Source organism: Scatophagus argus, chromosome 16 (genome assembly GCF_020382885.2).
Source record: "Scatophagus argus isolate fScaArg1 chromosome 16, fScaArg1.pri, whole genome shotgun sequence".
NCBI lineage: Eukaryota > Metazoa > Chordata > Actinopteri > Scatophagidae > Scatophagus > Scatophagus argus.
This window is the reverse complement of record NC_058508.1, coordinates 21991372-22016968: the sequence shown is the minus strand read 5'-3', so window position 1 is coordinate 22016968 and position 25597 is coordinate 21991372. Positions and strand designations below refer to the sequence as shown.

The 25597-nt window shown below is 47.3% G+C and overlaps 4 protein-coding genes across 10 annotated transcripts; 2 read left to right on the top strand and 2 right to left on the bottom strand.

The window, feature by feature from the left end:
- Nucleotides 1-603: 603 nt before the first annotated feature.
- Nucleotides 604-2650, bottom strand: eif1 (eukaryotic translation initiation factor 1). Its single transcript, XM_046414655.1, has 4 exons — nucleotides 2431-2650; nucleotides 1476-1639; nucleotides 1168-1269; nucleotides 604-1058 (listed from the first exon to the last, which is right to left on the bottom strand). The coding sequence occupies exons 1-4, from the start codon at nucleotides 2459-2461 to the stop codon at nucleotides 1014-1016; spliced, it is 342 nt and encodes a 113-aa protein (XP_046270611.1). The 5' UTR covers nucleotides 2462-2650; the 3' UTR covers nucleotides 604-1013.
- A 1360-nt stretch (nucleotides 2651-4010) lies between these two features.
- Nucleotides 4011-7167, bottom strand: srsf2b (serine and arginine rich splicing factor 2b). 7 transcript variants are annotated; one of them, XR_006845617.1, is made up of 5 exons: nucleotides 6531-7127; nucleotides 5589-5919; nucleotides 5248-5305; nucleotides 4347-4409; nucleotides 4011-4218 (listed from the first exon to the last, which is right to left on the bottom strand). XR_006845617.1 is itself a non-coding variant. In XM_046414762.1 (4 exons), the coding sequence occupies exons 2-3, from the start codon at nucleotides 6848-6850 to the stop codon at nucleotides 5610-5612; spliced, it is 630 nt and encodes a 209-aa protein (XP_046270718.1). In that variant the 5' UTR covers nucleotides 6851-6872; nucleotides 7010-7167; the 3' UTR covers nucleotides 4011-5305; nucleotides 5589-5609. The 7 variants fall into 7 exon arrangements, 3 of the variants coding, with proteins under 3 accessions (XP_046270718.1, XP_046270717.1, XP_046270716.1); XR_006845616.1 differs by having other exon boundaries at nucleotides 4011-4409; XR_006845618.1 differs by lacking the exon at nucleotides 4347-4409.
- Nucleotides 7168-7409: 242 nt separating this feature from the next.
- On the top strand, nucleotides 7410-15123 carry mfsd11 (major facilitator superfamily domain containing 11). The gene is made up of 14 exons (XM_046414759.1): nucleotides 7410-7936; nucleotides 8475-8627; nucleotides 8723-8778; nucleotides 9398-9505; nucleotides 9586-9665; nucleotides 9747-9843; nucleotides 9935-9993; nucleotides 10133-10286; nucleotides 11265-11308; nucleotides 11415-11480; nucleotides 11564-11689; nucleotides 11787-11961; nucleotides 12687-12822; nucleotides 12897-15123. The coding sequence occupies exons 2-14, from the start codon at nucleotides 8532-8534 to the stop codon at nucleotides 13056-13058; spliced, it is 1359 nt and encodes a 452-aa protein (XP_046270715.1). The 5' UTR covers nucleotides 7410-7936; nucleotides 8475-8531; the 3' UTR covers nucleotides 13059-15123.
- Nucleotides 15124-15257: 134 nt separating this feature from the next.
- Nucleotides 15258-24765, top strand: LOC124072953 (glutamine-rich protein 2). Its single transcript, XM_046414757.1, has 16 exons — nucleotides 15258-16126; nucleotides 18860-18940; nucleotides 19298-19375; nucleotides 19457-19570; nucleotides 19725-20073; nucleotides 20431-20516; nucleotides 20658-20759; nucleotides 21177-21245; nucleotides 21453-21617; nucleotides 21699-21817; nucleotides 21976-22041; nucleotides 22297-22398; nucleotides 23238-23388; nucleotides 23762-23873; nucleotides 24043-24162; nucleotides 24436-24765. The coding sequence occupies exons 1-16, from the start codon at nucleotides 15821-15823 to the stop codon at nucleotides 24564-24566; spliced, it is 2151 nt and encodes a 716-aa protein (XP_046270713.1). The 5' UTR covers nucleotides 15258-15820; the 3' UTR covers nucleotides 24567-24765.
- Nucleotides 24766-25597: the final 832 nt, after the last annotated feature.

Sequence of the window (25597 nt, the reverse complement as noted above, 5' to 3'; positions counted from 1 at the left end):
AAGCTGAAGTGAAGCCACCCACACGTACAAAAAACAGGACATGCTTATCGACTACTGAAGTTTTATTGAACCAAATGTGAATTATGCAATACAGGCTCTCCATCACCTTCAGTCACAGGAGCGAAGGATAAGCATGGCTTCGTTCATTACTGCAGTACTCCAGCTTCACTACATCTTTACGCATGTTTATAAATTATTGCATTATTGTAAAGTCAAGTGTCCACAACCCCAGGCTGCCTTACAGTCCTCACATGGACCAAAGTAAGACCACCACCTGACACCCTTTGGGTTTCAATACTTGAAATTGGCAGGGAAAAAAAACCCCAAAGCAAATCAGCTGGATGGGATGATGAAGCAGGTGAGCACCTTACAGCCTCACTCCTCTGCAACCTGAGAGCAGGCAACTGGGCAGGTAAACAATGCATTGTGGTGCACTAAAGCAGACTGAAGGGGGAGGTCACTCATGTTGGCAAACTACAGAAACTAATTCCTGTGGCAGACGCCCCCCTCCCACCCACAGCCTTTGTTCTTCGAAATGCACCAGTTTCAGCCACAAACACAGCCAGCCCCCACCCCATTCACCATGACACCACTCCACTGACATATGGACACTCATCGTTTTATTGAAACACTTTGAAGTACAAAACAAAAAAGTTACACGAAATGGTGCCTGCTTATTGTGGCACAAGATCCTAAAAAGAAAAAATTTAAAAGGAAATAACCGAGGGGGAAAGGAAGGAGGTGTGTGTGTGTGGGAGGGTCATCACCACTCATCCCTGATGTTGTGTGGAGCTGAAGTGGTGTGCCTTTATGGGAGCGAGTCTGCCCCCTGGTGTTGTAGGGGGGCAATGATATTACAAAGTCCCATGTTTGTCAGAGGTAATTCACGTGTTAGCTAACAGGAGCTGGTGGGGCTGCAGGGGGGAAGAGGAAGAGCAACAGCAGCACATAGGAGGGGAGGGGGAGTTTAATGGCCTTCAAGGACAGAAGGGGGAGAGGGCTGCTAGCAGCTTCTAGAAGCCGTGGACTTTGAGCTGCTCCTCCTTGGCCAGTTCAACCTGCAAAGATGAATGAACATTAATTAAGACAAGCTCTGATCCGATCTGTACCTCAACTTCAAAGCCAACTCGGTTACTTAAAACAGGAAAATTATCTTATAAGACCCACCTCCACAATGAAGTGGCAGATATTCTTACGCTGGTCTCCCTGAAGCTGGATCACTTCACCATACTCTGGGTGCTCAATCACTGTCCCATTGCAAGCAAACTTCTGTTAGGGTCAAAGAGGGCAAAAACAATGAGTCAGCGTAGGGTGGGCCGGAGGACGACACACACCGTCCTGCATCAGTCCAAATCTGGCAGGTTGCCCATGAAACTAAACAGCACTGCCAAATGCAACTGATGATGCTCAGGCTGAGAGCATACAAGAAACCATTAAAAAGCATTTTCACAACAGACCACGCCCTGGATTTGTACCTTCTTGAAAGCCTTGACTAGCTTCTTCTTATCATAGTCGGCAGCAATGCCCTGGACAGTAGTGAGGGTCTTCCTGCCGTTCCGCTGTTGGATTCTTATGTGGATGTAATCGTCTGTCCCGGCTGGGAGGCGGTCATCACCCTTAGTTGCATCAGCAAAGGGGTCTGGAGAAGAGAGAGAACAATGGATTGATAAGAAATAAAACCAGGCTAAAAAATACACTCAAATAACACAAATGACAGGCTCTATACAGCTTACACTCCCTAATTATAAAAATCACATTAGATTGCGGAGTCGCACTCATGTTTTACGCACATTCTCCCCACTGTTAAGATAGCACTGCCAAATCAGCACTTTATCTTGTGTTGTCATCTGGCCGAGCTCTTTGGACGGGTCGTATTTCAGAAGAACTGCGCAGACGTACATGCTAAATATACAGCTCAACAGCTTACAGCCGCGTTTGTTAGCCACTGCTAAGCAGAACACTTAAACCATCACAAAAAAGGAAAAAACGATCATGACATGGCAACTTCCGTTTGCAACGCGGGTCTAAAGCACAAAATTACACACACGTTGACTAGGAGACCCGATTGTTGTATTTTCCCCCCAATAATAACACCATAACCTTCTCAACTCAGACAAATGTGAAGAATAAGCTAACGAGTTGATACCAAACTGAAGGCCCAAACGGCGGCCCTTTTACAGTTAGCAAAGGCCTGCTACTCGGACAAAATCCCCAAGTCCAGACTGGGAATTTTATACACAAGCGACCAGACCCGAGTTGCGAGTTTAATTCAAACTGACAACTCTAATAATCACGCTTTGAAGAGGATATCCAAATCCGCTATTACGCAAATAAATCGTCGAAGAACGCAAAAAGCTTAACATTAGCTTGGCTAACACTCGCCCTTCCCCCCACCTTGTCTCACGGTCCAGTTTGATGAAAACCACTTACCAAAAGTTTGGAGGTTCTGGATACCGGACATACGATAAGATTTGATTTCCTTTCGTATGATAACTTGGTTAGCGAGCGGTCTGTCGGCTAACTTTCTTTTTCTGTTGTTGTTTCTGGGTTTTGTCTTTTCACGGGGACGACGACCGACCCTGCTTCCTCAGCCTTCACAAAATGGAGACCGTCGAGTTCGTAGGACTGAAAAACAAGCCTTTATTGCCCCGCCCCGAGAATAACGTCAGCACGTGGCTGACGTAGTTACAGGGACGTTGTGGAGAGCCACGCCCTATTGTTTCTCAACCTTACTGGAAAGGTGACATCATCGAACATAAGAACAGTAATCTTTGCAGCACGGGAAATTTTCAGCACATATTAATGCACTTTTGTAACATTTATTCTTTATAGCTTTAATAGCTTTAAGAAAAGAGACTGAAATTCATTCATTTGCTCCTTGGAGAAAACGGGTCAATGTCAATTAAAATATGAAATAAGTTTCCTCCCCTAATTTCCCATAAGATGTTAAATTTGATAGCACTGGCAGAAAGCAGACCTAACTATCAACTCAACTTCAATGCTTTTTTGGGATCCTTTTCTAAACAAAAAAAAATCTTCATTTTGTTTGGGCTTAACGTGGGCCTGATTTGATTGAGTATTTCTCAGAGAAGGGAACAAGAATCAGTTTAGAATATAAACATCAAACAAAAATAAAAATAAGGATAAGACAGATATGGCCAGCAAACTTTTCCAGCCTTGTGACTCTCAAATGATTTATGATGTCTGACACTGTGCTGTTAAACATTTTCATGTATTTTTGTGGAAAAGACAATAAATCAATACTCTGTATTTTCAAGTGATATCACTTTTTATTGAACTTCCCCCGAGATCAATAAAGTATGTGCACAAGCTGTCATATGACGAAACTTGTCAGTACACTCACCTGTTGAACTCTTGCCTCAGGCAGGGCTGCAGCCTCCTCCAACCGCTGATAACGATGATCATTTTCCTCCAGGTTTCAAATTAATTATCCACATTTTCACTTTATTTGCAGCATGTTAGTGGAGGTTTGGTGGGACAGCAAAACTAACATTCAAGTGATATATTGTGACGGACTGGACAGTAGGCCACAAAGGAACACGGACACTTTGAGGAAACTCAGCCAGCCGGTCTCCTGACAGGAGTGGATCTCTCGCAGTAATACTCAGCAGCACATGTGCTACATGGACTACAGGAAGTATTTTTTGATTTTGGGGTGAACTGTCCCTCCAAAATAAGTTCCATTCAGTCGGCCCTGCACCGGCTATCAGGTTGCTAAAGCCCACTAACATGACGGGCGCCTTCACCTGAACGCCAAGGCCTGCGGTTGTCCGACCACCATCCCCGCTCATCTGGCTCCACATTCCTCATGTCCTTCGACTTGTCTTTCCACAGCAAAGCATGTGGTTTCAAAATGAAGTCGTGTGCGAGCGTAAGAGAGCAGGTAAGTGGACTCCACTCGTACATGTACAATATCACACCAGTGTCATGTCAACTGCACGCGTGTTCAAGTACACAGCAAAACAAACACACACACACCGAGGCCATTATAGACAAAAACAGCAAAATCTTTAATGAAAATCACATTCCCCATCCATGACCAACATTTCAGCATACAAAACGGGTGAGACGGTCGCAGCCGCACCACCGGCGGTCACAGGAGCATTCTGGAGAACACTGGATACATCCAAGCACTCAGCAGAGCAACACGCCACCTTAACAGCTAACCAGCAATACTCAACTGCTACACAACTGCGCCTAGTGCACAAAAAAACATACAAGCAGGATTAGGATCAGAAATGTAAAAGAAAAAAAAAAACATTGTAGGGAGTCCCCTAAACGGGCGACGAGCTCATACCTTAAAATCTGTGTGACCTTCAACTAACCTGAAATGTTCTTCAAACTGGCAGCTTTTAGACTTTAGCCTCTATGGAAGCCCATTTCTGCTACTGTGATGAAAAAGACCGTTTTTAATGAAGAACTTTATCAAAACAAGGACAAACTCTTATGAAAATCCCCCCAGTGAGAATTATTCTGAGGCACGAACTCATTATATTGAGATATTATGTCATCATTTAGAGTTGAAGGCCTTTGCTTTCCATCACATTGTTAGAAACAGGTTTCCATAATCTTCAGTTTACAACATCTCAGTCAATTTACTGTATGTCACATGCAAATGGTGTTCAGTGACAAGGATTAAAATGATCTGCTGTCACGTCTAACAAGACACTCTGTGCTGTGAATGAAAGATCGTAAGGAAGCAGGTAGCTACGTTTTTTTAAGGATTACTGCAGTATAATGAAATAGTTGCATTGATATGAAAACAAAAACATAACCAAACCTTATTTGGATTTACTCTGTGCTGATTATATCACTTTCTGAAAAAGAATCAACAGTAATAAACGCTTTGGATGTGAGAAAAACAAGCCTGTGTGTGTGTGTGAGACTGTCCTGACGGTGACACCGCAGGCCTGCATCACAAAGCGAATGCGTTAGCCAGCTAACTAAGCCGCCTCTGTGCCACCAGTAATGAAGTGGATCACGTGATCACTTCCTGACGCAGGCCATAAAGAGAAGAAGTCGCAGGGCCAAAGTAACCACCAGTACAAACATGAACAGACTGCATATTATCCTGCGTTTTCTTTACAAAAGCAGGTCAGAACAGAAACTCCTCCCCATGTTAAACTATTATGACGAAATAAAATCACTGCACATCAATGAAACGAAAAAGGCCTTTCGTGGCCGAATGGAGAAAAGAAATCAAAGCATGGAAGACACAATAATAACCTTTAACAGCAGGACACTGTTGTTTGGGTGGGATCCAGTCTTGGACATCTGAAGTCACCTGAAACAGTCAAAACGGGAAGAGTTAGGAACATGTATTTTAAATCTGACAAGATTAATCTGATGTTTGACTGCATACTTAACTGACTGTACGTGATTATGATTTTCTACATCATCTCGACAAATATATCTTCTCTGAACTCCTTTAATTGCCATCTATTTGCACAAACTGACAAGCGCGCGGCGCTCCTTGCAGGTTTTGTACAGCACTTTCGAGGGATAGAAACGGACAATTTTCAGACTCTTGAAGCCTATACGATCACATCTAGTTTGTCAAAACTCACCTTTTGCTGGCACGCTGAGCTTTACAGGGATTCGCCTCCGTTTTCTGCTGCCGACTTGGGCTGGCTTTTAGACCTTGATCTGGACCCTTTTTTGGAGGAGGGCGTGCGACTTCTGGAGCGGGACCGGGAGCGGGACCTGGATCTAGATCTGGAGCGAGACTGGGACTTGGCCTTTGCCTTCTTGGTCCTGGGAGAACGGGACTTGGATCGGGACTTGGATCGGGAGTAGGACCGGGACCTGGATTTGCTGTAGCGGGATCGGCTGCGGGAACGAGAGCGGCTCCTGCTGCGGGATCTGCTGCGTCGTCTGTGTCTCGGGCTGGGGGAATAGCTGGACACATTCAGTGGGTTCAGTTATTATCATCTACAGTGTGACAACAGCTGGCACTGAACCGACGGATCCCTGATCTGCACTGGCCCTCCTGACTGGAGCTACACCAATACACAACAGACGTGTTTGCAGATGTGATGTTGACATGTAAACTTTCTCACTGAAAGACTGAACAGGAAACCTGACATTAGCACCTCCAAATAAACACAACTGAGAAACTTCTATTTCATATGTCAATCTTTAAGAGGAAGAACATTACTATATAGATGAAAGAAAAGATCTGATGTACAGTTATGGATCAGCAGGCTTCTTTGTGTAGTCGACATTAATATGAACTAACAAGATTATTATTTCAGTTGTGTCACACTACCGGCACTGCTTACAAAATAACGCTCATCAGTTTTGTTTTGCCCCATCTAATCTGTGCCGAATCTTTGCGAGGATCTTTCTGGTTAACAACAATACTTCGACATTGTTCTGTGGGGAAAATGTATTGATAAATGACAAAAACTACGCACAAAGAGCAAATTCTTTAATGGAGTCCGGAAACAGACTGCGTCCACACAACTAAAGCGGGCCCATCGAACTAGCAGGCACGTTTTTATTCTTACCTTCTGCTTCGGCGTCCGCTGTGCCGTCTGGGCGGCCCTCCTCGACGCCCTCCACTGTAGTGGGAATCAGGGGGTCTGCCGTACCGAGCCATCTGAACCCGCAGCTCCCGTCCATCCAGAAGCGCGCCATCCATGGCGTCCATCGCATCCTCTGCGTCCCTTTTGTCGTGGAACCGCACAAACGCGAAGCCCCGACTTTCTTTGGTGTAGCGGTCTCGGGGAATGTATACGTCCCCTACTCGGCCATACTTCTCGAATACACGTCTAAGGGTTTCTGGCGCTGTTCGGTATGTTAAGTTGTCCACTTTGAGGGAAGTCATGCCATCGACGTCTGGCGGAGCCCTACCGTAACTCATGGCGATTAGCCTTTGAGGCCCAGTAGCCGTCCGCAAAACAGTTTAAATCTTGGCTAAGACAGAGCCTACTTGTTTGCAAAAGTCCAAACACAGAGACACAAAGTGCACTTTACATGAAACTACCTTGCCTGATTGGTGGTTTGGACTGCACAATCGCAAGAAAATCGCGATTTCGTCTAGCACAACTTGGTTTAAGTTGTCTTCAACCGCCCCAAACCAGCGAAGTAAACTTCTTCTTCTCTAAAAAATATGTACTCCTCGGTATCGCATCTGCCGCATTAGCGCCGCCTGCTGTAGTTACCTATATTTCATTAAAAAAGTACGACAGCAAATAAACAAAATAAAATAATCATTTATATTTCTAAGTTGCATTCTTTGGCACTTATTTATTACAAGGCAACTTATTTACTAAATTTTCTATTTAGGCGTTGTTTTATTTTTGACCGGAAGTAATTTTACTTGTAGCGCTAGCCTGCTTACGCCTGCTAGCTGTAGCATTACCGCAAAACATGAGTGCCTTTGCGTGTTTTTCGAAAAAAAGAAAGCCTTAGGTATTCGTATAAGGTTATTTAATTTACAAAAACAAATGTAGTTTTATATTCATTACATAGAACCTTTGTACTGAGAACAGTTACTGAACAAAAAAGAAAACAGAATCTGTTTACTATTAACGAACAAAACAAAACTGGATTGGTTTAAGCAGATTCGCTGTCCTTGAATTCTCTCTGCACTGAGCGTTTGCATATCGGGCATAATATGCAACAATTGTAGCCACTAGTCACAGCGCTGCAGTCAGCTGACCAGTTCACATGACAAGCCCGTTTCAGGCAAGTCCTGCTTACCGGCGCTGTTTAAGTACTCCAGAGAACCAGTTTAAACGGCGGAAATCACCATGTTAAGTTAGTTTTGGAACGACACGGAGAAGATGAACGGCTAGATAAGACAGGATATCGGATGATTCGTAAAGAGCAAACGATGATACTAATAACACAGTGAGTCCGCACAAAGAGGGGCAGTCAGACGGTTAGCCAAACAGCTTCAGCGTTGTGGGTAAGTTTTGCTTTTGACATTTGTTTTAAGATCAGCCGTACGTAAGAAAAACACATCCGAGTGTCCTGGTAATTTTTTCCGTCGCCAGTTCAACAAAGGAACCCCCCAATGACCAGTTTATAATCAATCAAATCATCATTTGTTTAGACACAGATGTCATGTTTAATAGAGAACACGTTTAGGCCTTAAAGCCATTCTTTTAAATCCATTAACCAAACCGCGCGTCTTCACAGGCAGTCCAACCTTCAGCCTCGTTTCTGGGCTGCTATCCAACACAGCCAGGAAGGAAACTATTCCAAAGGTTGTTATATTATCGAAATAAAATCGTTGTGAGGCTCTTTTGCTTACCAAAATGTTTCGCTGTGCGCTGTAAAATCCTACGTGTTGGGGGCATTTGGGACTTTACAGCGCTGATGTGTCGGGCATAAATCAACAGATTCTTGAATGAAGTTTGGTATGAAGAGAGAACGTAAAGCCTCTTTAACGTGTTGCGGTGAGCATCACACGTTCTTCTGATTTCTACTTCTTTTATTTTTAGGTGTTTCCTTCTCTCCAGTAGATTTTTTGGTAATCACTTCCTGAAGGAATTTACAGAATGAGTCCAGAAGGGAAGAAGCTGTTAAACATCATCGTCCTCGGCTTTGGCTTCATGTTCATGTTCACTGCTTTTCAGACATGTGGCAACATAGAGGTAGGCTGGATGTGCTCATGCTGATGCTGTGTCACACATAAGTGGAGGTACACCAGTGTTTGCTCCTACATGCTCCTCTTTCTTCATCTCCACAGCAAACTGTCATCAAGAGCTTCAACAGCACCGAGTTCCACGGGAGCGGATACACAAGGTGAGGACCTGCTGTCCTCACGTCCGGCCCTGGACTCACGTGGTTATGGTGAAACAGTCAAAACTGTTTCATTATGCGACTCTGTAACTAAACACTATAAGTTATTTGCTGCTTATTTAGAGGCACATGGAGGCCAACTAAATTTCTGGCATGTGCAGCAGCCTGGGGGGCACCGAGTTTCATTTTTTTCCATTTTCAGGGCACCACAGAGGTCAGTTAACCACATTTAGCCCACTGGAAGGGCACTTTACTCTGTCTGAGTCCTTCAGTGTTCAGATTATTTAGTTTTACGTTTTGGTTTTTAGCTGATGTCCTGGCACACAACATCTGTGCAGATGTTAGGCTGAGTGTAACAGGCCGAGGATTCATAGACCGGACCTGGTTTCACCTTCTGCCATCAAATCTGCCACACACAGAACTCATTGACAGATAATTAAGTTCTCGGTAAAACATTTCAGGGAACAACGTTAGCTTTGTTGCTCTGGCGCCCTGCGTGACCTTAATCTTGCCACTTTAGGATAATCACTGAGAGCATCAGTGTAATCACAAAGCATCTTGCCTCAGGAAAGGTACGGTGTACACACTGTGCAGTAAGTGTCCTGCCATCTGTCACTTTCAGCATGGCCATCATCTATGGAGTCTTCTCTGCATCCAACCTGATCGCCCCCTCAGTGGTGACCGTCATTGGACCGCAGCTGTCCATGTTTTTTAGTGGGCTTTTGTACAGGTAAACCCACACCGACACTGACACAACTCCTTCACCTGCGAATTCGGGCCTCTGACTTCTCTTGGTGTTGTTTTGGACAGCGGCTACATCGCTATGTTCATTTACCCGTACACCTGGAGCTTCTACACGGCGTCTGTGTTTGTGGGAATAGCAGCGGCAGGTAAAGAGACTTTATGTAACGAGCGATTCTGCCGAGGGAGTTCGGCTCCTCCGTGTTTATTTGTCCTTGTCTGTGTTTTAGTCTTGTGGACGGCTCAGGGAAACGTCCTCGCCATCAACTCCAGTGATAACACCATTGGAAGAAACAGTGGCGTCTTCTGGGCGCTGCTGCAGTTCAGGTGAACCTTTGTTTCCTGCCGTGTCGTTCAGTTTATGGAGGAATGTGTTGTTTGCTGTACGGTTTCTTCAACATCCCTCGTCTCTCTGCAGCTTATTCTTTGGAAATCTCTACATATACTGTGCCTGGCATGGACACGTTCACATAACAGGTATGGAGGAGGCTGTTTTTCTGAAACCTCCGCCTCGTGTGTGTGTGTGTGTGTGTGCTGGTTGCTATTCAGAGAGCCCCGTGCTGATTCCTCACTCGAAGCTTCATTTTAAGCGTGTGACTCATGTTGTGTGTCTCAGAGAAGGACCGGCAGACGGTGTTCATCTCTCTCACGGTGATCAGTCTGGTGGGTTGCTTCCTCTTCTTCTTGATACGGAAGCCGGACTCCGAGCCAGCTCCCTCTGAGGCGTCCGAGTCGCTGCTGCAGGCTGAATCCACGGAGAGCTGCTCCAGGTGAGCAGAACAGCAAGAAATGTGAAGATGTCACTTTGGGTTCTGGGAAATTAGGATGAGCAGGAACGATTTTTTGACATTTTACAGATTAAATGACTGGTTTTTAAAATAATGAGCAGCTGGATTGATATGGAACTAACTGTTAGTGGCAGCTCTTGGCAGATCCAGTCCTGATCGAGCCAAAGCAGTGCGGCTCCCTCAGACGTGTCACTTTATAATATTGTTAAGGACGGACATCATGAAACATGTAATAATCTGGAGATCCCAAATTATTGCGTCTTATTATCAATGAAGCAGCCGTGGTTCGACAAAACCAACCAGGTGAAATACAAATACATTACAGGCAGGTCATAAAGAAGCTTTAATGTGATTCCCGAGTGGGCCGAAGTGTTTGTTGTTTGGCTGCATTTCGTTTCACTCGTGTCATTCAGGGCAAAGGGCCCTCAGCGGCGTCTTTGTTCCAGGATATGCTGAGGCCAGAGACGGCGTGTGACGTGTCCTCACTGATCAAACAGCACAGGGACATTTGAAGTGAGCGCTGGTTAAAGATATTTACTGTGTAATTGCTGCTGCGCTGTTGTTAGGGCCTCCTTTCTGGAACAGCCAGTGTTAGAACAGCCTGACAGCACTGAGATGTAAGACTCCATAGATTGTGGAAAATTCCCTCCAGATGTCCCGGAGAACATATTATTCAAAAGACGGATGGTAGTCCGGCTCGTCCCACCCGCAGCAGGAAGCGGCGCAGGGTGAGACAGGTGCCCTTTCACTGTAAATGCTATCCTTTGTTGTCTTTTCTACACTCCTCTTTTAAATTACTGTGATACTGTTGCCACGGCAACCAGTTCAGGGACGAGCTAGAAGGTGAGAATGTCTGAGGGGGGACAAAAATTATGAGCCTGTTAGCCGGTGGAGGGACAGCGTGAAGTCGTGTCCGCATCATAGTGTGTTTACGGGTTTTCGTCCTCGTGTCCTCTGCAGCTCACCTCGCGCAGGCCTCTGCTCACAAGCTCTGGACGCTTTTGGTACGTCTGCTGAAATAACCTCAATAACCTCATGCGCTCTTAAGGCCTGGTGTGGCAGAACCGTCTCACGGGTTAACGTCCACCCTCTGCTTTGTCTCGTTTGCAGTCAAAGCGTGTAAAATATTTGTCACCAAAGAGATGCTGCTGCTGAGCGTCTCCATCGGATACACAGGTGAGTGTGAGCGTTAAGGTGAGGCAGCCGTGGCAGCCGGGGGTCACGTTAACCCAATCGCTGTCCTTCGTCTGCCCCGTCAGGCTTGGAGCTCACGTTTTACAGCGGGGTGTACGGGACGTGTATCGGAGCCATGACGCAGTTTGGCCAAGATGCAAAGAGTCTGATCGGCATCTCCGGCATCTGCATCGGAGTCGGCGAGATCTTAGGTGAGTCCTGAGGTCCTGGCTGTCACACGAGTGCAGGACGGACGAGGAAACAAAGTCTCATTTTTTTTCCCTTCCTGTCTGTGCTCTGTCTGGCCAGGAGGGGGCGTGTTTGGGATGCTGAACAAGTGCCGCCAGTTTGGGAGGAACCCAGTGGTCCTGCTGGGCCTCATCACTCATTTTGTTGCCTTTTACCTGATTTTCCTCAACATTGCCAGCGACGCTCCAATAGCCCCCGAGGCAGGAACAGATCTGCAGGCCTACATCGCACCCAGGTACCAAGACCACAAAGCCTCAGGAAGTGTTGCGTTATTTTGAGTTGTTATTTGACTCGCTGAATCCAGCTGAATCTCATGAGATGATGCGACAGCTCAAAGAAGACATTGGAAAGCAAAAATGAATTTCTAAATATTTGGGAAAACATTTTGTTAGTATTTGTATGTTTTTTAATGGAGTGATTTTAAGTTTGCAGTACTTTGATTTCCTGCACACAAACTGCAGAAACATGTGGAATTTACTTTCCAAAAAAAGCAAAAAGAAAAATTGTACAAGAGTTAAACATGTAAAGTAGAGTCCCGATCATACGCAGGTCTTGAGTCAACGGCTTCGTGGTTTTTGCAGTTTCTCACATAAGCTTTGTGTAAAACCAATAAGGAACAAAAGGCTGCAGGACAAACCGTCCTGTATTTCACAGAGATTGTATGCAGTGTGTCCCACAGCAGCTTAACATGAAAAGGAATTAGCTGTTTCAGGTACGTCTGAGGCCAACAACATGATACGAATGGAGCTTATTGGACACTAACTGCGTTACTACGTTGAACACTAGGGGGCGCACAACATCTGTTACACTGAGTCGCAGGCACAGGAGGAAGCTGAGGGGACGAGGTGTTCCCGAGCCTTTTAAAGCAGGTTGAATTTGCTCCTGTGTGAGTGTGTGTGTTCAGACTGCGACACACAGGACCTGATTACCTCCCTGTGATCTTTGTGTGTTGTGGCTCAGCGTCGGGGTGGCGTTGCTCTGCAGCTTCCTGCTCGGTTTGGGCGACAGCTGCTTCAACACTCAGCTCCTCAGCATCATTGGCTTCATGTTCCGCAGCAACAGCGCTCCCGCCTTCGCCGTCTTCAAGTTCATACAGGTGAGTTTCAGATCCGGCTCATCGTGACGTGAAACTTTTACTCCAAAGTCTCACAGATGTTGTTTTCTCTCCAGTCCATCATGGCCGCTCTGGCCTTCTTCTACAGTAACTACCTGCTGCTGCACTGGCAGCTGCTCATCCTGGTCGTGGCGGGTTTTCTTGGCTCCGTGACCTTCTTCATGGCCGAGGGGATGGCCGAGTCCAGCAGGAGAGAATCTGACTACGACAGCATCTGATGTGTGCGTCTGGTGAGGACGAGGAGGGCGCAGCTGGAGGTGTGTCGCCCTCCACAGCTGCAAAAATCACCCGGGGGAGGATGAAGACGACGACGATGATGAAGAACAACGTATCCCAGCCTTCCACTGTGGTATGTTTGGTTTTCTGAGAGCCGTCTTGTCTGTGAGCAGACATTACTGTCGGCCTCTCCCCTCGTTCTTATTACTTTGTGCACAGAAAATTAATCTAAACAAAAATAAACTTTGAGCCGGAGAGGCGGAATGGATAGAGGTTTGTTAAATAAATAAATAAAATAAAGAGCACCTTCTGAATCAAAGTCTGTCAACGATGACATAAATACAGGTGGGACGTCCCTGAAGACGTCCTGACGAATAATGCTGACCTCATGGTGAATCAGCTGGAAGTGAAGCTGCAGCCGTATGTACTGAGTTAAAGGGCCAGTCTGGTGGTTTTTCTACACGATTCCTCACGTCAGGAAAATCCCGTGAAAAGACCAAAAGCGACAGAACGTTTTTACTGACAAATACTGTGTGACAGAGTCTGACTTGTCCTCTTCCTCCATTAGAAACACATCTGGGAGCCTCAGCGTTGTTCTTTCATCACCATGAAAACACACACACACACACACACACACACACACACACTGTAGTTTATTCTCACAGGGTCCCACACACACATCCTGCTGCAGTGCCACATGAAACTACACACATTTGTGAGGTAGTTTGAAAGAATTACGTCTTCAGCAGGAACCAAAGTGCTCAGTGCTGCGTTCACTGACAGTCGGACCAACACGTTTTCTGCTCTTGGTCTTTTCATGGGATTTTATGACAGTTTAAAGAACAGAATGATGCCAGCCTTGCTCTTTAAAAGCATCTCCACCCGTGACGTTTTTCACCCACCACAAAATCAAAAGAAACCCTGACAAAGTAGCGTCTCCATACGTCTGCTGTAAAGTTCTTCTTCTTCGCTGTCAAAGCCCACACGAAGCAGCCGTGTCGTGTGTCCACTGCTGGACCTCCAAGTTTGTCCTACGTGTTCGTCACACCCTCCTGTTCAGCTGTTGCGACAGACATTCTGCAGTCTGCACAGCCTTACATTACAGCAAATTGAGAGTAAAGCAGTTAAAAGGGAAACGTTATCAACAATCTCTCTCTTTAATTTGTGTCCTCTTTTCAAATCACTTCAACATACACTAAGTGCTGTACAGTTAGCTTTGTTGTAATAATATCCAGATCGTCAGGTCAACCTCTGACTCTGTTTTCCAGGACGCATTTCGGAATTACAAGCTGGCGACTGCGTTTAGTTCAGATGCAGCTTACCGAGAAGAAAAAAATGAATCTTTTCCTCTAGTTGACGTGTATAAAGATGGACGAGGCGTCTGCACTTCCTCCCACTGTAGAAACATGAAGCCAAAATATTCTGTCGTCTTGTTCTGGTGATGTTTCAGCCCTCTTTTTCTATTGCATCAAATAACTAATTAAAGCCAAAATGATCATAAAAAGAAACTTTGGAACAAACATCAGCCACTAGGGGGCGCCCAGGTGTTTTGGCTTCACTTCCTTCATCTTTATATAGTTGATGTTTTCTCTCTCTTGCTACGTTTCAAGTCTCCATCAAATCGTCACACATTTTAAACTGATCTGATGCCAAACCAACAATGTGGGCCTTAAGAGATGCTGTCTTTTCCTGGGAAAGGCAACAAAGAATTATATCTTAGATGCTGTTTTTTTATATTCTGTTTGAAGTGTCCATTATTTTGAATTACAATACATAGTTAATTTATTGCCAAATGAAACATGACGGGATAGGTTTTCTCAAGTTTTGTTTCATGTTGCTATTGCAACGGAGGCAATCAGTTTCAAGGAAAAGGGAAATGCATGTGTATGATGAGGGTGATTTTATACTTGAATGTAGTAATCAAGAATGGCACCCAAACGTTTGCTTATTTGTTTTTATTATCAATAAAATGTTATTTTCAACATTAGCTGCGTGGTTTACCTGTATAAACCAAAAACTGTATGATTTACTGGATAATCTGAAATAAAATTACTGGCTTTAGACTCATGAGAGCATAATGAATGTTTTGTTCGTGGGAAATCGGACGTTTTTTCCGTTCAAGTGAACGCAGCATAATTGCCGCTCGTTGCCTAGTGACCGCTAACGCTGCGAGTTGATTCCAACGTGGGAATCCGCAGAGAAGTGGCGTCAAGTTACAATCAAAGCCAAATACTTCATCCGGCCACAAACCTTAGAAATTAAAAGCCAACACACGCCACTGTGAAAATGTCACGATAGGCTGGCACAAATTGTGTGTCTAATTATCAGAATTAAGTTGGAAATTTTACTGTTTCACGGTTGTCATTGCAATTACAGACATATATTCTTCAGAATATTTTGGGGGTTTTCGTTAAAGCTTTATGTTGAAGGGTAGCTTACTGTTTTTCCGGTAAATCCGTGTGTTGTGACGCAGCCGGTCCAGGTTGTTGGCCGAGGTTGCTTTTCTCTTGAACGTTATTACATTCGTCTACCAGCTTCCGAGATTACTGCTGCTGGGGGATTTTTTTAGACCGTTGCTAAAGTTAGAGACACACCTAAGTTATTTTAAATTTTATTTTATACTTTATGCAGTATATATCCGCTATTAACCGGGAAGGGTCGTCAGAATCTGTTTGAAAAAATATGGACATGAGATTTTAAGTTTGATAAGCGAGCGACATTAGCTAAACTTTAGCCGATTAACTGAGCTAATTAAGGGCTGAAAATGTCGGAGGAGAACATCAGCTTGTGTGATTTGTTGAACTTGTCCATCGGGACGCCTCAGAAAGGAGCTGTCAACTTCAGCGCCCTACACGCCCTGCTGCACGCCGTCCTGACACAGCTGGACATCCGGGAGATGAAGACCCGGTGGAGGGACACCCCTTCCGGCCACCAGCACCCTGATGCTCCGGTGGATGTGGTCGCTCCCGAGCAGGACCACCACATTCAGTCCTCTCCGTCGCCGACGTCCTCCTCCTACCAGCGGAGGCTCCAGTCCCGCGTCCAGACCTGCGAGGACGACGTGTCCAAGGTGGGCGCAGACACTCAACCAGTCCGCGCTAATACGCTTCAAATACCAACTTTTATTCTTCGAAACACATTTTATTTTGCATGTATGTTTTTACCCAGTGAACCTGACACACATGTAACATGTTTTAGTTTTTATCTCTGCGTTTATCTGACAGTTTAAGTTTAGTGACGTCAGCTTAACCAGCCACACTGAATGCTTATTGCGTTTCTAATAATAATACTCTGATTTAAAACGTGATTACTGTACTGTGCTACAACACGTTTTTCTGATTCATGAGTACTTTGACACTAGCTCGATAAATGTCTTGTTAACGGTCCATAAGCCAAAGATATTTAATCCTAAATATTGTAGTTTTATTTTCTGGTTGGTTAATGGGCTGTTGGGTCACCTCAATCATCCTCCATAACACACATGAACTGTTCAGGTATGTTGTGCTGGTGGCCACACCCCATGCAGTGATGTCACAGCAGGTGTTTCACTCTCGTCAGGCGATGACGTCACTGATCAGGGTGCCCCCACAGGTGCTTCAGATCCAGAACTCTGAGCATCCATCCTGTTTGGTTAAAGGTCCTGAGCCTGACCGAGCCGTGTGAGTGTGGCCCAGCAGGACATCCTCCTCGCCCTCCTCGGTCCCCTCGCCCTCCTCGCTCCCCTCGCCCTCCTCGCTCCGCTCGCCCTCCTCGCTGCCCTTGCCCTCCTCGCCCTCCTCGATCCCCTCACCCTCCTCGCTCCCCTCGCCCTCCTCGATCCCCTCGCCCTCCTCGCTCCCCTCACCCTCCACGCCCTCCTCGTCCTCCTCGCCCTCCTCGCCCTCCTTGCTCCGCTCGCCCTCCTCGCTCCCCTCACCCTCCACGCCCTCCTCGCTCCCCTCACCCTCCTCGATCCCCTCACCCTCCTCGATCCCCTCACCCTCCACGCCCTCCTCGCTCCCCTCGCCCTCCTCGTTCCCCTCGCCCTCCTCGCTCCCCTCACCCTCCTCGCTCCCCTCACCCTCCTCGCCCTCCTTGCTGGCGAGCTGCGGTCCACATTTCAGCACAGCATTAAGCCGTTGCTGACAGAGCAGGAGACAATAGGAGACGGGCGCCACCCTGACATCTCAAATGACCTGTGCGTGTCTCTGTTCAGGTTTCTGTCAGACCGCTTCCAAAGGAGGGCGGAAAGACGAGGATCTTCAGCAGCACACAGCAGACTGTTGGCTTTTATCTTAAAAAGCTAAAGTAGAGTTCGATCAGAGGCCAACGTGTTAGCACGCAGGAGTTTTGTGACTTTGTTTGGACTCAATCACCTTTTCTGTCTTTCTCCTGATCTCATCCCTGTTCTGCCTCCCCCTCCCTCCCTCCCTCCCTCTGTGTGATGGGGGTAATTAGTCCCCTGCAGAGACTCTGCTTGTCAGGGGATGAATAGCCCTCAGGGCTATGAAAAGCAGGACGTTGGGCAGGTACAGGTGATGCTGCGTCTTTCAGAGACCCATCTGAATCATTCATGTCCACTGTGGGCATCATCAAGGTCAGCTGGCGTATGAGGCGACCCGGCGTGCCCTCGTCCGCCAGTGTCTTCCCCCTGAGGGCTCCTGCCCCGTCAGGACACAGCGGTCGGGCTCCTGTATGAAACATAACCGCAGTTTGATGTCAGGGCCTTCAGGCCGCGAGCCACGGTCCACATGTTAACCTGTCAGAGTGATTGTTTTCATAAAGCGTCCGTTTGGCTGTGGTTCCCTTATCCCTTTGCCCCCTGCGGTGCCTGATCTGAGAACAGCTGAGTGACGTTTGTATCTCACAGTCCAGTTAATGGCTGACTGTTGGATTAAAGAGTAACGAAGACGAAGCTGCTCCTCTGGTGCAGGAGGTCACGTCTCCAGACCTGCGACCTCCTGTCTTTGGGTCAGAATCTGAACTGTGGACCAAAGTTTTGTGGGTCAGATCCAGCAGTTTTGTGAAGGATTTCTCGAAGCAAGAGAGGGAAAATTTAGAACAGTTTCTGCTTTATTCTTGTTTTAGTTTGTATTCCAATACTTTGTGAGTAACTCCAGCTGCCTTCACTCAGCAGGCTGTGTGGTGCTGCTTAGAGCTGAAATGAATGAAGCCTAATGTTACGACTTGTGCATTTCAAACAAAATTTATTTGATCAGCAACCTGACAAAAAAACACCAAAATGCTCCTTATCGGATCTGTTAATGGGCCGAGATGATAATCAGTGTATCCATAGCAACGGGCCATATGTGTGCCTCATTAACGAGCTGTTAGTCATTCTGTGAAGCCCTGTGGGGTCGCTATGCTTCACTTCATGTCCGGACACATTTGACACAAGTTAAACAGCAGCTCACATACAGCTTAGGAATTTCCTTTGTTTCAGTTTCTTTCTCACTCACACACACACACACACACACACACACACACACACACACACACACACACACACACACAGTATCTGCTCCTCATTTACAAATGCCACACAAAGGTTTACTCTGCCAACAAACCCTGAGGATGTGACAGGACATCTCAGTGTCCTGGTTATCAGAGACACATGTGGAACAGCTTGATTTGTCTCCTCTCTAACTCCTGCATTGTGCTTCAGCCTCTTTGTCAGCTCCTGTTGGAGTTCTGTCTGCTCAAAGGGGTCAAAGGTCAGGTGGAAGGATTCATTTTTTAATTTAGTTTTTATCTCCTGCATGCTGGGGAAGGAATTCGTTTAAACTGTGTGGTCTCACTCATGGATTTTTAAGTGTCATTGTAGGCCATGAAGCTCATACAGGAGCTCCACAACCAAAAAGATGATCTGAAGGAAGAGCTGAAGGAGCTCCGTGACCAACAGAAGGTGAGATGATCACCAGCAAAATCTGTCCTGTCACCACTGATCTGGAATCAGCTGTAATATAACCACAGCCAGAGAAGACTGGCTGTCTTTAGAAATGTGCATACAGAGAAGATGGAGGGGGAGCAGGTGTGTTGGGCATGGGCCTGCATGTGGCCTGAGAGACGAGACTCAGGGCGATCAGAAATCAAGCTGATCTGATCCATGAGCAGGTGGTGATGAGGGACTTTGATGAGCTCCTGTCCTCTCTCACCTGCAGCCAGAGACGACACGCTCACACACGTTTTAACGAATGAACAGCAGTCATATCAGGACTCTGATGTTCCACTCAGTAGTCAGTTTGTTGTCCTCCGTGTCCAGATGGTCGGTGCTCAGACGGAGACGGTCACTGTGGTGGAGAAGTGCTGCCACCGTGTGGACGCTCTGGAGGAGACTGTGGTGAGCACATGAAAGGCAGAGGTTCTGTTGTGACGACCCGTTTTTCACCAACACTGGTGAAAGTGTCATGTTGTGTTCCAGAGATCTCTGAGGGACTCGTTTCAGAAGGACCCGGAGCCACAGGAGCTGAGTCAGTGCGTCACCTGGGACGCCATGCAGTCGGCTCTGCTCGGCGACACGGGAAGCCCTCAGAAGGTAAACGTGGATTTGAAATGATGCGACGTGTGCTCGAGTCACAGATGACCTGCCTCTGCTCTGACATCACAGCGCTGTGGTGGTCACGCTTACCTCGGAGTCTGTTCAATCAGCTGTTACCTAAATTAGCTTTGCTGCCTCTGCTTTTTGACAGGCCACGTTCACACCTTTGAACAGCCACAGCCCTCCCCCGACCCCCCAGCCTGTCGGCGAGACCGGCAGCCCAGCAGCTCCCATATCTCCACGGGAAGAGCTGGGCACCCGTCCTCCGGTCCTGTCAGGTCTTCCGCAGCGGACTCATCCTGGAACAGGCCAGGCGGCTGCTCGAATCCTCCCGTGTCAGAGTGGCCCTGAACGCTACCCAGAGACGGTGGAGGCCCTGAGGAGCATCAGCAAACTGACAGAGAGGTTCAGTGAGCTGGGAGCTCGAGTTGCAGCGCTGGAAGAAGGAAAGGTGGAGCAGGTGGAGCTGAGCCACCTCAGAGAGCTCCTCACTGAGCAGGGTAACTTCAGATCACCTGACTGCGTGCTTGTAGTCATGTGACCAACTTAGAGGCCCTGAAAACTTTTCTCTGTTTCTTTGTTCTGCCTGTGCTCTGTTTGCTGGTTTGAAGAGTCGCTCCTCCACCCCCTGCTGTTCCACAGCATGGAGGCCGAACATCAGCCCTGGACTTGTCCTACTTTTAATATGGATGATAGTCTGTCTCATGTGAGCTGGCTGACTGAACTCTCGTTCTACAGATTTCTGTAGAACAGCTTGTTCTCACCGCTACATGTTGCAGGAGACCTTAGCGGGTTAGGCCTGACTCTGTTACTTCCTGGACTTGTGCTCACGTTTTGGTGTCATTTTGCACCTTCAGGTTCTCAGGATGCAGCGAATAACCTAAAGGATCAACTGAAGCAGCAGAGCGCGCTGATAGACAGCCTGACGAGTGAGCGGGAGAAGGTGGGTGAGAGACACAGCACGATACACGATACGATTCACCAAGACCAGGTCCTCACCTGTGTGTGTGTGCGTGTGTGTGTGTGTGTGTGTGTGTGTGTGTGTGTGCGTGTGTGTGTGTGTGTGTGCGTGTTCGCTCCTCAGGACGTGCAGCTGCTGAACGGCCTGCAGAAGGCCGTCCTGCAGCTTCAAGCAGAGTGTGAAAACCTGCACGAGGACAACAGACAGAAACGGAGCTTCATCGAGGTGGAGCTCTTCTCTCTCGTCCACCATGTTGTAATACACGCTGAGATGACCAGTCGCCACAGCATCACTTTGATTACCTGAAACATCCTATTGATGCTGACTGACTGACACTGAATATCTCAAACTTTGAAGATTGTGTTGTGGATCAGTTGGTTTTTGACCTGTTGGAATAAATTAGGCTGAACTAGTTTGAGTCCTGAAGAGCTAAAATTACATTTAGAAGACACACAAGAGAGAAGATTCAAGCAAAGTCAGAAACATAAGCTTAAAGGGACAGTCCACTAAAATAAAAACACACGCTCCCTGCGGTGCCGTTCATCCTTCTGGGTAGTTAAGTTGTGATGTCAGCTTTAGAGACGTTCAGAGTGTCGTCACGCAGTAGTTAATTATGTCATAACGTCCCTGTTGAACTCCCAGGAGCTGCACAAGACGACGGAGGAGCTGGAGGAGAAGAAGGCCGACAGGCAGATGGTTGAAAGTGAAATGGTGAGTGGGTTCATTTTAAAATGCTGACAGCAGCTCACTGTTTAGGGGCAGGGACGAGTGTTGGACCGGCAGCTAGAGGAGACCGCTGAGTCGTTAGCTGAACACATTGTGGCTCTTGTATCACACTTGGCCGAGCAGACCCTGAAGGCCTCTCGCGGCCCCTGTCTTCCTGTCCTAAACTCGTTTGTTGTGTGTCCACGCCTGAAGAGAGCAGATAAATGTGCCCTGGACAGCAAAGTGAGTCGGCTGCAGTTTGACTCCACGACGGAGCAGCTCAACACGATGTTCCACAAGCTGCTCAACAAGGTGACGGGCCAGGAGCAGGACTGGCACAAAGTCATCGACAAGCTCTCCACCGAGATGGAGTGCAAGGTAACTTCTGTGCTAACGGGAGCGGCGTGGTGGTCGTGGAGCTGCGGTTATCCGTGACGTGACCATATCTGACTTCTGCAGCTGAACAGGATCGAGTTGGACTCGGTGAAGAAGCAGCTGGAAGGTCGTTGGAGGAACATCCACGAGAAGCTGCAGGCTCAGGGAGCTCCGGAGCACGAGGACGCTGCTGCTTTAAGGAAGTACGAGGATTAATTAAACATCTCTAACCATCAACCACACACTTACTTTCATTCGCCACTTTTCTACGCGTCTGATGTGAAATTTGTGTCTTTGAGCCGTCGGTCCTGCAGTATCCGTGACGTAACGTCAGCTGTGAGATGTTTGTGTTTATTTGCAGGCAGCTGGTGGACAGATTTCACTGCCTCTCCTGTGACCGACCTGTTGTCAAGTACACGTCCACACCGTGAGTCAACACCAACAATATCGAGATTTATGTCAGGGACAGACTGTCAGCCTGGTCTCCTATCAGGTCTGGTTACCGCTCTCCATATCGGTTCCTTTATATAACTGTTCAGACTGTTCAGGATGTTTTCTGCTTGCATTCCCAGCACCTGCCGTTGTTTTACGATTCCTCACATTAGAAAATAAACTGACTTTACACCCTGAAGTCTGACGCAGCTGCTGTCCGTGTTTTTGTCTTCTCTTCGGCCAATGAAAGACATTTGGTGAAGCTGCCTTCCACTCCGGGATTTCCCGCCCACAGATCCATCAGGCCGTTTACTGTCTACGCTCTGGAACAGTTCAGACAGCACTACAGGAGGTGAGCTCCCTCCCTGACTTCACCTGCCGGCTCCACTGTTCGCCAGCAGGGGGCGCAGGAGTCCGAAAAGCTTAAAGCTATTTACTTCAAGTCAAACAGGGCATGTAATGTAACGTGAGACACTCTGAGTGTTTGTTTGTCAGTACAGGAGAGGACAGGAGGAGATGTATGATGTATGATTTATGTCTCTAGAGGAGTTGAGGTGATTTCCTCTTTTCCTTTGACTGAACTAAACGAAGCCCTGAGACGCCTCATTAGTAATTTTAAGGTTGGTTAAAATTACTTTTTTTAGGTTTTAAGGTTGTCCCTTGCCCCCCCCCCCCCCCCCCCCGAGGTCCTCAGATGAGACATTCCTGGTTGTTCTTTCGCGCCAATATCTGCACTAATAAGAGTAAGAAGTCAGACAACAGATTTTCATATTAAGTGTAGGAGTGTAAAGCAGCAGGAGCTCCTGATAGAATAGAAAGAAAGAAAGTGACATATTTTGTCATTGGAGGGAACTCACTCCAACGAAATTCGTGCTCTGCATTTAACCCACCCAAGTGACGTGCACACACACACAGCAAACCCGGGGCAGTGGGCGACCGCGTGCAGCGCCCGGGGAGCAGTGGGGGTTAGGTACCTTGCTCAAGGGTACCTCAGCCATGGACACCAGGACGGGGAATCGAACCAGCGACCCACCGGTTACGGGTCCAATACCCTAACTGGTGATCCACGACTGATGATCCTCTTCAACGTGAAACCGCATCAGCAGGCCTTCAAACGGCCTCCACGTCCACCGTTTGTGTCCTCGCGTCTTGTGTTTGTATCCTCATGTTTTGCGGTTTGTCTCTGAGCAGCGAGCGGATCTCTGAGCTGATGGACTACAGTCACTTGAACGTGTCGCGGAGCTGCGGGGGGAGTCACACGGTGACATCGGCCAGCCAGCGGCGCAGCGGCCTGCAGTCCGTGAAGAACCACACCCAGACTGAGGGGGACGCCGTGACTCAGGTACAACAGATACAGTCCATCCATCAGTCCATCTCTCAGCAGGACTCAGACGGTTGGGTTTGTCTGAACACGTGTTAGCAGTAATCCAGAGTGCAGACCAGATGCTATGCTACTGTTCAGGACGCCTCTAAGACACTATCACTACTGTAATGGGATGTTGTTACATTTTTGTGTTGATACATTTACTTCAGTAAAGTATCCAAGTACTTCTTGGTTTTTTTTTGTTGTTTTTTTTTCTTACATTTTGACTCATCCCGCAGTAAGATATGGGATGACAGTTTAAAAGAACATTTCTGTCTGTGGCTGTGGCTTCTGGCTGTGTGTGTGTGTGTGTGCGCGTGCATGCGTGCTTGTGTGTGTGTTAACTGGTTAGTCAGAGGAGGTCGATATCGTCGGACTGGACGGTCATATTTACAAAGGTCGCCTGAACGCACCTGCTGTCAGGAACATAGAAACTAAACTACCTACGATCTCCAGCAAAGACGGTAAATTAATTCTGTTTAAACATCCCTAAATGTGAACACAACACTGAAATTATGACATGAATGATGTTGCTTTCAAAATCTTTATTTTACTCTGAGGCATCTGATGGCTGCAGCTGCAGTTCTGCCTGAGAGCTTTAAGTGTTGGTCACCTTCATCATCGTCCCTGCAGGTTCGAGCAAAACAAAAGACAAAACCAAGTGCTACAAACCTGCTGCGTCTCCGGACGTGGGACACGGCGCCTCGCTTCATCGCCCGCACAGTGCCAGGAGCGTCCAGTGCAGCCGCTCAGGTGAGTCACACACAGGTGAAGGTGTGACAGTCGTCCATGTTGGGGGACCAGCAGGATTCTGCTCGTCTTAGAACCTGATGAGAAAAAAAGATCTTATTTCTCAGACTGTCGTCTCTCATTTCTGTCCTCTGTTTTTATCCACCTCGCACACTGATTCAGTAAACACATTTGATTGGCTGAGTGGCAGCACATGCGATCCACCTGTATACATGTGAACAGTCCAGACGCCGCCCACAGTCCTAACCCCCCTCCTGTCCCCCTGTGTGTGTCCAGCCTCCTGCAGCTCGGGTCGGGACTGGCCCGTGTCGGCTCTGGGCTGCGTGTCCCACGGCTCCCTCGCTCAGGCTTCAGCTGCAGCAGACAGCAACACGGAGCCTCAGGCTGATGAGCCGCTCGACCTGTAGGGGGCGACACAAAGCCTGAACTGCTTTTATATGTCATATGTAGCTCTGCACACAGAAGGAAAACCTTTATGCACTACATGTCCCACAAGTCACCTGTCAAACCCTGCGCCTGTTCGTTTTCTTTACTTTGACTTTCTCTGATCAGCCACTTCAAGTCCTGTTGTTATTATTAATAAATATGAGTGTGAATTTCATTGCTTCCTGCTGCTCCTGAGGATTTGTACACACGGTGTTGAGACACGAGTATCACAGTACAGCACAGTATACTAAAGTACTGCTTATTGAAGTTGTGACTGATGGCTCAATTTTTTGTTGTCATCTGCAAATCCCACAAGAAGACCTAAAACCAACGACATATCAGTGCGTTTCTTGACGCCATCTGACTTCCTGTCTGTTTCTGTCAACTCACAGGTTCCTCCTGAAATCACCACAAATATGTGGTTTCCTTTTCCCTCAAACAGCTGCTCGCTGTAGGAGGAAACGGTGCATTTGTTTGGACTGAATTCGTTTTAAAAACCGTTAAAATCAGAATGGAATCCTTCCTGATCAGTTTATCATCACACTGTTGTGAAGCCCCGCGCTGCAGAGGAGACGCCTTTGGCTGCTCCAGTCAGCAGCTGACAACATACTGAGTATTCACTGTGTGTATTTGTGTATTCGGTCGGAGTAACACGACCCTCGACTGTCGGCGCTGGGTGGCTGCAGGCCAACGAGCTGCCTGCTGCATCACGAGGGGAAACGCATCACTGCTCGCAGCAGAAGTGTGCATCCTGTTCACAGGAAGACGCGCTGAGTAAAAGAGAAAGCATGAGTTGTCACAGAGGAGGAAGAGGAGGGCTTGTCCCTGAGCTACTTCCTGTCAGGTGACTCTGAGTCTGCCAGATGCAGTCATTCTGAAATATTTTAGTCTGACAGCCTGAGACTACAGCAGTGTAAAGTACTCAAGTACTTCACTTAAGTGCAGTTTTGAGGTACCTTTACTTTACTTGGGTATCTGCTACTTTATGCTTGTACTCCACTACATCTCAGAG